This window comes from Cricetulus griseus, chromosome 7 (assembly GCF_003668045.3).
Source record: "Cricetulus griseus strain 17A/GY chromosome 7, alternate assembly CriGri-PICRH-1.0, whole genome shotgun sequence".
Lineage (NCBI taxonomy): Eukaryota > Metazoa > Chordata > Mammalia > Rodentia > Cricetidae > Cricetulus > Cricetulus griseus.
Genome location: NC_048600.1, coordinates 94,309,398 through 94,320,441, shown reverse-complemented (window position 1 = coordinate 94,320,441; position 11,044 = coordinate 94,309,398). Strand labels below are relative to the sequence as shown.

Here is an 11,044-nt window from a genome sequence, read left to right as displayed (position 1 = left end):
TCTTAGGGATACCATGGAATGAATCATGACTTTGTTAAAGGTGTCAGGACCCATTCCTTCTCTCATCCAGAAAACAACTGAGTGCCTACTAGTCGTTCATTTGCATACCAGTTGGGCCCTCAGTGGGTTCCTCCATTTGTGGAGTACTCTGTTCTGCTGTTCTAAATGCTGGAGACAAAAGAAACACACAAAGTTCCTGCTCTTGTGGCACTTACAATCTAGTAGAAGAAACTGGAGATATGTCTGTGTGTCTCTGTATGTGTCTATGTCTGTGTCTGTATCTGTGTGTCTGTGTGTGTGTGTGTGTGTCTACGTCTGTGTGTGTGTGTGTGTGTGTGTGTGTGTGTGTGTGTGTGTGTGTGTGTGTGTTCTTTATATATGTAAGAAATCATTGTTGATGGGACTTGTTAAGGCAGTGACAAGGAAAAGTGAGGTGCCTCCTTCAGCGCTAGTTGTCAGAGAGTCACTCTGAGGAGGTGAAATTGAGGTAAACTCTGAAGAAAGGAATAGTCACTGAAAACTCTAGTGAAATGACCTTCCTTAGAGCTACGGAGGCCCTGTAGCTTGTGGCATTCAAAGCACAGAGTTAGTGAATGAGAGTCTAATGAATGATAAGGAAAGTATGAAAAAGGGTGCCGACCTCAGGGAACTAGCTGCCGGGACACACTGCCACTAGAGCACTGGTTCTCAACCTTCCTAATGCTGTGACCCTTTAATACAGTTCCTCATGGTGTGGTGACCCCAACCATAAAATTATTTGTGTTGCTAATTCACAACTGTAATTTTGCTGCTATTATAAATCATAATGTAAATAGCTGACATGCAGGATATCTGATATACGACCCCTGTGAAAGAGTCATTCAGTCCCCAAAGGGGTTGTGACCCACAGGGTGAGAATCGCTGCACTGGAGACACTCAGAGAGTTGAGTGAGAGGTGATGCTGTACTAGTCAGCTGAGCCCTCCTATACAAGAAAGAGCCAAGAATGAGAAAAGACACTGTGGTCAGAACCCAAGACAAGACAAGAGAGAAAGCTGTGGGAGGAATGGCAGTGGCATGAAACAAAGTGAAAGGCAGGGGGGACATTTTTAGGAAGCTGTTTCACCAGACCCAGTGAAGAATGATAAGGGCTTGACTTACTGCAGCTGAGTGTGAGCAGAAGATGGGGTTGTTTCCAGAACTAATGAGATCAGAGGCTGAGAAGTGCTTGCCACACAAGCATGAGGACTGGCTTTAACCTCAAGAACCCACATTTACAAAAAAGAAAAAGCCAGTCATAAGGGTACATATGTGTAACCCTAATACTGGAGAAGCCAGGACAAGAAGATCCCTGGAACCCAATGGCCAGCTCCTAACCTCATCAATGAGTTCCAGACCAGTAAGAGACCCTGTTCCAAAAAAAAAAAAAAAAAAAAAAAAAAAGATAAGCAGTGTCTGAGGAACACCCCCAAGGTTAACTTCTGACCTCCAAGATGTACCTGCACACACACACACACACACACACACACACACACACAAAGAGAGGGAAGATACACAACATACAACAAGAAAAGGTCAAGTAGACAAGATTCCATGAGCAGAAGACTGTAGGGGAAAGTGATGGGGCAATGGGGAGACACCACAATGTAGCCGGAGTACCTGAGACATGAGCATTTCTCTTAGGCACTGGGTTCAGGACCCAGTGTTCCTTTAGGTTCCACTCCTAGGTGAGCTTGTGCACTCTCAACCCTCACCATGAACCAGGCCTTTGATCAGAGCACTCTCTCCTGGTTATGTCTTCTCCAAAGCCACCTGCTCCCAGTCAATGCTCTAGCACAAGCCTTCAGGGTCCCCTTGTCCAGACCTGACACTGCTTGGTGTAACCTTGAAGAGGCTTAAGGCCATGATAGCAGCCTCCACATCCTTTTAAGAATTCTCCCCTCATTTCCAAGAGCCCCATTCCACCCATTCCTGGGCTCCCCCTCCAAGACCAACTGAATGAGGCCCCCTGGAGCTATCAGGCAATGCAGGTACAGATATCTGAAATTACAGCATCCAAGATAGAGAAGTCCTGGGTCTCTGAGCAGAGTATCAAGCCTTTATCTACCATATGGTGACTCTCCACTTAAGGAGTCAGACTGACTTGGGTACAAACTGTCCTTATCTACAGAACAGGGAGGATAGTGGTATCCACATGGTTAATATCGTCTCCATGTATAAATCACAAAATGCATGGCACATGGTCAGCACAGGGTATCTGTGTCATTTAATAGATCGATTAGTCATCAATGTCACCTCTTAGCAAGATGTTTTATCACTGTCCACTTGGATAAACAGCTCCCTTGTTTTATCATTCATTGACCAGTCCAGCAGTAGATGGAAACAGATCTATTTCATCAATCGTAGGTTCTCAGCTGCTCCTCCAGTGCTTTTCAGCAGTTTGGGGGAAGGGAACATTGGGTGACATCCTCCTGGGAGGCACCAACCATGCCTCAACTTAGAGTTTAGCACATACAGGATTCAATAAAAGCCCTTCTAGAGGACGCTACAGTCTGAAATCAAGACTCATTCTTCTCACACATCATCTCTATTGTGGTACTGGCTAATTTTATGTCAACTTGACATAGGCTAGAGTCATCTAGGAAGAGGGAATCCCAACTGAGAAAATGCCAGCATAAGACTGTGGGCCAGCCTATAGAGCATTTTCTTAACACGGTGATTAATGTGGGAGGTCCCACCCCATTGTGAGTTGTGTGCTGATATCTTACTTGAACAAATAAAGCCTGTCTGGAGGTCAGAGAATGGAGCTTGCCACTAGCTAACAAGGTCTGGAGGTCTGTACAGACAGACAGGAAGTGAGGTAGCTGGGAAGAAACAGGACATAAGCAGGAAGAAACGGGAAATTGCTCTCTTGTCTGCTGAGATGCTAAGGAGGTGAAGTGTGCTGTGGCTTGCTCCTTCTCTCTGATCTCTCAGCATTTCCCTCTATTTCTGACTCTGGCTTTTTATTATCTAGACCAACTAAGAACTCCATTTACAGAGTGGGGCAGTGGTCCTGGGTTCTATAAGAAAGCAGGCTGAGCCAGGTGTTGGTGATGCATGCCTTTAATCCCAGCACTCGGGAGGCAGAGGCAGGCAGATCTCTGTGAGGTCAAGGCCAGCCTGGTCTCCAGAGTGAGTGCCAGAATAGGCTCCAAAGCTGCAAAGATAAACCCTGTCTCGAAAAAACAAAATAAATAAATAAATAAATAAATAAATAAATAAATAAATAAATAATAAAAAAAGAAAGCAGGCTGAACAAACTATGAAGAGTAGGCCAGTAAGCAGCACCATTCCATGGCCTCTCAATCAGCTCCTGCCTTGACTGAGTTCCTGTCCTGACTTCCTTCAGTAATGAACAGTGATAAGAAGTGTAAGCCCAATAAACCCCTTCTTCCCCAAGTTGCTTTTGGTCATGGTGTTTCATCACAATAATAGTAATCCTAACTATATCTGTTGCTATTCTGGCCATCTCAGGACTCTGCCTACCTTGCTCCTTTAAAAACAGATGTCCCTGGTATCTGAGACAGAGCTCCCATCAGTGAGAGCAGTACTGTCTTCCTCAGAACTTCCACATACTGGAAAAGGCACTCTGCAGTTTGCTACCCTCTAAACCCACTGCCAAGTCGCCACTCCATCTTCCTGCCTCTTAAGGGCAGAGTGTGATGACTTCCCCTTCCAAGAAGTGACCAGCTATTAACAGTGACACTTCAATCTCCTGCTTCTAGAGGGCATTAAGGAGCAAGGTAGCCAATAAAGCAGGACATACATACATACATACATACATACATACACACACACACACACACACACACACACACACACACACACACACACACACGATGACACACGGACAGACAGGACACACCCCTGTGGTTCTTCACCTGCAGTCACTCTGTACCCCCTCTCAACCATGGGATGTGAGGGGACACCAGAGTGAGAGCTAAGGCATGGTGACTACATCTGCAACCAGAACTGCAGAAAGTAAGCATCCCCAGAACCTTTCCAAATATGCCAGGAGTTCCCAACACCAGACGTGTCTAGGTTTGTCAGGTAATAACACTGCAGCTCCCAATTAAATTTGAATTTCATATATACAAGTAGGTTCCTCGCTATTAGTCTGAGCCATATAAGATTTGAATTATACATGTATATTAAAGCTACTTGTGTAGCTGAAATCCAGATTTAACTAAATGCAAATTAATCCTATTTTTGCTAAATTTTGTGACTCTAGACCCAACCTCTGCCAAGTATGTGGAAGGTAGACACTGACCTTGTCCCCAAGCCTTCCATATAGGCATTTTGAAGTCCACCTGAAGCCAAGCCCAGGTGAGCACTTAAGATGAGAAGACAAGAGGAGACTCTGGCTCCAGCTGAGCACCTGCAGACCTGCAGAAAGCTGGGAAACATACTTATGTCATATTAGACTTTTATTAGTTGGCTTGTCTTCCCAAGCCTGGGTCAGGAACAAAACCACACTTCCCAATCAGCTGTGTGTGGCTTGGTCCATCGAGAGAGGGTCCTAGAATTCACAGCCATCCACCCAGTCTCTGAGGTCTCTGCCCTGGCAGTGTTGTCTCCAGGCCTCCCTAGAGAGAGAAAACAAGTAGGAAAAGAATCCATATCAGCAGCCAGGTGGTGGTGGTGCACACCATTAGTCCCAGGACCCAGGAGGCAGAGGCAGGTGGTGGATATCTGTGAGTTTGAGGTCAGCCTGGACACCCATGGCTACACAGAGAAACCTGTCTCTAAAAAGCAAAAATCCACATCAGCTTCAGCCCTTGGTCCTGTTCAGAGAGCAGAAAAGGTTTGGGGCTCTAAACTGAAGAGAAGCAAGGTTGCTAAGAGAGAGGCTAATCGAGGGGCTGAGAGGATGGGAAGCAACAAATAAGCCAAGCAAACCTAGGGGAGATGTTTTTTAAGGAAGAGACTGGCCATTAAAAGTCACTATCTAGCTGTCTTATTTTACCATTGAAGATACAAACTATATGATCAAGCTTATACAGGTCCTCCTCAAAGGGTTAGAAGCAAGAATCTGGAGCCTAGGTGCAAAGCTTCGTTCCTACCTCCAAGTGCTTCTGGGGTCAGTGAGATCACCTTATATGTGTATAGTCCTTCACAGTTTACATGCCACCATACCCTTCACTCAAAACTACTTCCCTGCTGTCCCCAGTAGCCTATTAGGTAGATGGGGTCAATGTTTTCTCCCCTATTTTCCTAATGAAAAACTCAGGTTGTGATGTAAACTTGTCCACCCAAGGTGCATGGCTGCATGCACACTCTGCATGTCTTGGTTGCCAATCTAGCTCTTTCCATGGTTGACTGCTATACTCTCTTGGGACCATTTCTCTCTCTCTCCTCTCTCTCTCTCTCCCTCTCTCTCTCTCTCTCTCTCTCTCTCTCTCTCTCTCTCTCTCTCTCTGTGTGTGTGTGTGTGTGTGTGTGTGTGTGTGTGTATGTGTGTTAGGCTAGATATCAACCTTGAGTGTCATTTCTCAGGAAATGTCCAACTTTTTTTAGACAGGGTCACCAATTAAGCTAGGCTGGTTGGCCAGCAAGCCTCAGAAATCTGTCTCTACCTGCCTAGTGCTAGGATCAAATGCCAAATGCCTAGCTTTCAACTATATGTACTGGAGACCAAACTCAGGTTTTCACTCTTGCATGACAAACAATTCTCATGGACTTAACTGTCTCCCCAGTCCCATCACATCTGATAACTTGATGAAGATAAGCAAGAACACAGGGTCCTGGGGTCCAAGGTTCTCAGGAATCCCAAGGTCTAAAAAATAGTGTCCATTCTGATGTCAATGTCAAAGAGCCTAATGAAAGACTTCTAAATAACTGTCAACCAAGAGAGGTTGACTGTCTATTGTACTAGACTATAAAATACTCCAGGATAAAGATAGGTCTCAGCTGTCTCTGAATCTCAGCACCCCTCTGGGCCTTGCTACCTGCATCCCCAGTGCATGTGAGTGGGCAGGAATAGGCAGCACTGAACCTGCTGGTCCCACTTCTTCCAATTAGCATTAGACTCTCGAGAGTCATCCATGCCAGGAATTCAGAACAAGTGTATAACCTATTAGGACCAGGTCTTCTACTATAGTATGGGTGTCAAGGCTGCATGCTCTAGGAATAGCACCTGAGCTGTCTGTGTCCCTTCCTGGTTTTATAAACATACTGTGTCCTACAGAGCTAGCCTTACCCCTAACTCACTTCTTAGGGTCTCAACTATTCTAAGACCACAAAGCAATGTCTATTTCAAGTAATGTTTCTGGAATGCCTCGAGATTCAGTCATTTTCACCCCTCCTCTTTGTCTTAGACCATATTTCACCTACCCCTGAATCCCTTCCCATCCCTTATCTAATCTCTCTTGTATCAACTACTGGTGCACCTGTCACTCTCCAGAACCTGTCTCACCTAGAATCCTGCAAGACCATCCAACAGATCCCCTCAATCCTACCCCATCTTTACTCTCTCCCCCTTCCTTCTGCTCCAAGGTCTCCTTAGGTTCCTTCTCCAACCTTACCAGCTGCTACATCTGTCCATGGTCTCGGTGTTCCAAGCCCCTGGAGTGGTTCACCTTTCCCAGATTCTTTGCTGCCCTGCTGGTTTCTCCCTCATAAGCATGAGTGGAACAGAGGCTGGAGACTCAGTGGAAAAATCCCCCATCAAAAGAGACTGGGCAATTGTGAAGCATCTGACCAGGTGCTTCTATGAATCAGCCATCTACGTCAGAGACCAATGTGACGATCAGACAACCTCTTGGTTATGAGAAAACTTCAAAGAACTTATTTCTGGAAGTAGGTATGAAAAAAACTAGAAGAGGAAGGTTCCAGAGCTCTACCCATGATCTAAGCAAAGAACCTCATCTACCATCTATTATACACATTGGGCTTTTCTACAAAATTTGGGCTGAGCTGTGTGGTCATGTGATTGCCAGTGTTATCCTCCTTGGTTGTGTCATCTGTAATTATCTGGATTCTCATAATCCCCAACACTGGTTGTAAGGTTTGGTTCATGAAGCCAAGAAAATGTGTTGCCTAAAACAAAGTGGCTACTCATGGAAGGCTAGTTTCTTGACGCTACCCTCTGCTCCTGGTCACAGCTCCCACAATTCCAGTGGGGGTTACTCACCAGTAGCCCAGACCCTGGGGCTCTTGAACTATCTTCATGGCACATATGACAGAATTCTTGAGGTCATAGTTCAACAAATCTGGGGTAGAAGGAACAGAGAATGAAGGAACAGAGAACAGGGTGCTCTCCCCCCCCTCTCTCTCACAAACACACACACACACACACACACACACACACACACACACACACACACACACACACACTCCCTCCATTTCTGGAACATAGATGTTACCCTATCCCTCTCCCCCACAATCTTCCCTCCATCCCTATAACTCTAAAACCATCTCTCTCAGCCTAGACCACAAACTGAACTCATCAAAGGCCTTACATCACCACTTGCCCATTATCCATCTCCTGGAGATCCCCACCCAGAGACAAAGACAGGGGAAGTAAACTGAACTACAAAAAAGAGGCTAGCCTACCGGTACAGTACATCCGGCAAATGTTGGGGCCATTCGGGGAGAGATTCTTGCACCACTTCCGGCTGCTGATTTGAAAGATGCCATTGTTGGTGCTTCCATCAGCTTCATGGTCCACAGCAGCTGTATTGAAGCCACTTGTGTAGTAAGCAAGGCAGATCCCTACAAGGGTCAGACACAGGCTTTGAGATCAGGTGGTTGGGCCACCACAGACCAAAGTGCTCACAGATTCCTAGACACTGGCTCCCTCTACTCCAAGGAGACAACAGGCATCCTCCCACAGGCTTTGCAGATGGATCAGTCTAGGATCAGAGGTCAAAGTGACTTCCCTGAGATTACATACAGTAACCTCAAAGCAAGGGTCAGGACTGGATATCTGCCTTCCTGACTTGGGATGTCAATCTTTCCACTTTTTCATTATTCAGTATATACAAAGTCTAGTAGTGTTTGTTGAATGGATTTACAAGAGCTAAATGTTTAGAGGCAAGATTAGGAAGACACAAACAAGGCTCTACGAAGGAGGCCAGGACTAGAGACAAAATTAATCTAGATGTGACTGTACTTTACAATCTCTTGAAACTGCAATGCTTGGTTTGCTCAGTTTGCCATCTAAGTTCCAGCAGGCATGTTTGATCCTCATGGCCAAGATGAAGTGTAACCCACTAAGCTGCTGGTTTCTTTGACTTCCTGGCAACAAAAGCTCATATTAGAGATGGTTCTAATCTGGTTGACTGTTGCCTGCCTAGTATGTGGTTTACCCAGGAGGTGAGCTATCCACCTGTTGTCTCATTGGCTTCTGGTTTTACAAAGAAGGATTAAGCTCAAAAAGCCTCCAAGGCCCTTAAATTAGTAGGAGGAAAGACAGGGGAGTGAGTGGAGGGAGAAAGGGTTCTCACAGTCAGCCAGGTTATATCCACGGTAGCCATCCAGACCGAAGTCATTCAGCTCTTTGGCCAGCTCACAGCGACTGAAGACCCTGGCCTTACTGGAGGCAAGCAGGCAGCTGAGCAGATAGGCGAGGGCCAGCCAAGTGATCCCAGGTGGGCACAGCTGTCTTCTGGGAGCCCGGATCCTAGCTTCCATGAGGTGGAAAATACAGAAGATACTGTGCAATAGCAGACGGTTCACCAGCCTTGGTCAAGGGTCCAGACAGCTGCCCTTGGGAGAAGGAAAGAAGGACAGAGCCTGAGTGCACCCTGGGAAATTAGAGAAGGGAAGGGGTGGACAGAAGACAAGGCTCCATCCCTGGTGGAACACCAGGCATGCTCCTGAAGCCTTGGTAAAGGTACCTGAAACCCCAGTCTAGGGGTCCCTCTCCCAGCCCCCTGGCTTCTATCTGCCAGCCTCAAGCCACAGCATGGAGCCTCTCAGGTGGAAGGCACTCCTTCCACACATAGATCCCAAGCAGCGCTGAAGTCTCCATCTGCACCATCCCTTCTCTAGCCTCACCTTGCAAAAGCTCCCTAAAACTCACCCATCTCTTTTGCTCTACTCTCTGTCACTTAGCTCTTTGGGCAGATTTCCATGTGATGGGGACATCAGCCACTGCTGATGCTGAGACTCATGGTTCCTTCACCCCTTCAAGCCTGCTGGCCTTCAACACCACTGTCTTGGCCATTTCATGACCTTGCTATTCCTCATCTTGTCATCAGTTCTTACTTCCCCACCTCTGCAGCCTTCTGCTCAAATCTCTCCCTGATCATACCACTGAACACATCTGCCCGTCTCTCCTGAACTCGGCTCCCAATCTCCTCTCCACCATCACAAAGTCAAAACACAAAATACCCACCCAATCTCCAAAATGTGTGTCCTTTGTGTGATATTAACGGGGAAGGAGTGGGGCTGGAGAGATGCACAGCCGTTAGGAGCATGCAGTGCTCTTGCAGAGGGCCTGAATTTGGTTCCCAGCATCCATATCAAGAAACACACAAACACCTGTAACCCCAGCTCCAGAGTATCCGATGCCCTCCACAAGCCTCCACAGGGACCAGGACACACTCTCTCTCTCTCTCTCTCTCTCTCTCTCTCTCTCTCTCTCTCTCTCTCTCTCTCTCTCTCACACACACACACACACACACACACACACACACACACACAATTTAAAATGCTTAAATCTTTTTTAAAAGAAAATGGAATAGGGAATAGTAGAGGTATAAGTAGAGGTGGTAATTCATAGACCAGAGATCTGCCAACAAAAGCTCATATTTATATCCTCCCGCCCTTCCTCCATCCCTCCTCACTTCCTCCTCTCCTCCCTCTCCTTCCTCTTCTCTCCCTCCCTGTCTCTCTCTGCCCAGTCTCTGTCTTACAACAGCATCCCTCCCTCTTTCCTTCCCTCCCTCCCTCATCTCTGATCACCATCTTCCTGTTCCCGAGCCCCTCTAGCTAACACCACCAGGACTCAGGGAGAGGGGCTCACAGATCAGCAGTCCTCCCTACCAGAGCTGAAACTGGGGTGACAATGACAGCACTAGCTGTGGCTCAAAATCCTGCTTCAGCTCAGACACCGCTTGCAATCCTGCCAGTGTCCCAGTGCTGGGCATTAGGAGAACAATAGAGAAAGTAGACTCCAGACTGACCTAGGACCTTCTAGAACCTCCTGACTCTGTGAGCTCATCTTCTAGAAGAATATGCTTCACTCACAGAACTTTGACGACATCATCTGCGCCCTTCAGTTTCAAGGTTCAGGAGCATTTTAGAGGCATCTATTTCTCCGTTTTGTTTTGTTTTGTTTTGTTTTGTTTTGTTTTCAGTCAGGGTCTTATGTAGTTCAGTCTAACCTCAAATTTACTATCAGCCAAGGATGACTTTTGACTTGTGACCTTTTTGTCCCTACTTCCTAAATGCTGGGATTACGGGTGTATGTCACCATGCCAGTTTTATGTCATGCTTGGGGATGAAACCCAGATGAAATAGGTAAACACTACAACAACTGTGCTACCTCCCCTACCCAGGTTAGAGGAATACAATTACAACCCTTCCTGGCTGCCTCTGCCTCCACCCCCCCTCTCTCTCACACACACACACACACAATTTAAAATGCTTAAATCTTCTTAAAAAGAAAATGGAATAGGGAATAGTAGAGGTATAAGGGTTTAGCCTGGGATGAGAAAACAGGGAACTGGGAGAAAAGGGGAGGATCAACCCAAACTAAGTATATATAAAGATGCCATAAGGGAACTTGTTGTTTCATATACTCACTCTGCTCATTGGAAAATTAAAAACATGAGTATTCATTTTTCCAAACTCCTGCACTAAACATTGAGGATGACTAAGTGATTAAGGGCATAGCTTCACACATGGTCTTGAAGACCACCTTTATTCCTTCCTATGTCTTAAGTTTAAGACATTCTCCAAGCCTCATTTTCTTCATCTATAAATTTGGGGAAATTAACAGTTGCCTCAGAAGATGGTTGAAAGAGTAAAAGATAAAATGAGTGCAAAGATATTGACTCTTTGCATTAAGAACAGAC

General features: G+C 46.2%; 1 protein-coding gene across 1 annotated transcript; it reads right to left on the bottom strand.

The window, feature by feature from the left end:
• Window positions 1-4,434: 4,434 nt before the first annotated feature.
• Spaca3 (sperm acrosome associated 3) lies at window positions 4,435-8,712 on the bottom strand. The gene is made up of 4 exons (XM_027426128.2): window positions 8,468-8,712; window positions 7,575-7,733; window positions 7,153-7,231; window positions 4,435-4,606 (listed from the first exon to the last, which is right to left on the bottom strand). Exons 1-4 carry the CDS (start codon window positions 8,652-8,654, stop codon window positions 4,540-4,542), a joined length of 492 nt encoding a protein of 163 aa, XP_027281929.1. The 5' UTR covers window positions 8,655-8,712; the 3' UTR covers window positions 4,435-4,539.
• Window positions 8,713-11,044: the final 2,332 nt, after the last annotated feature.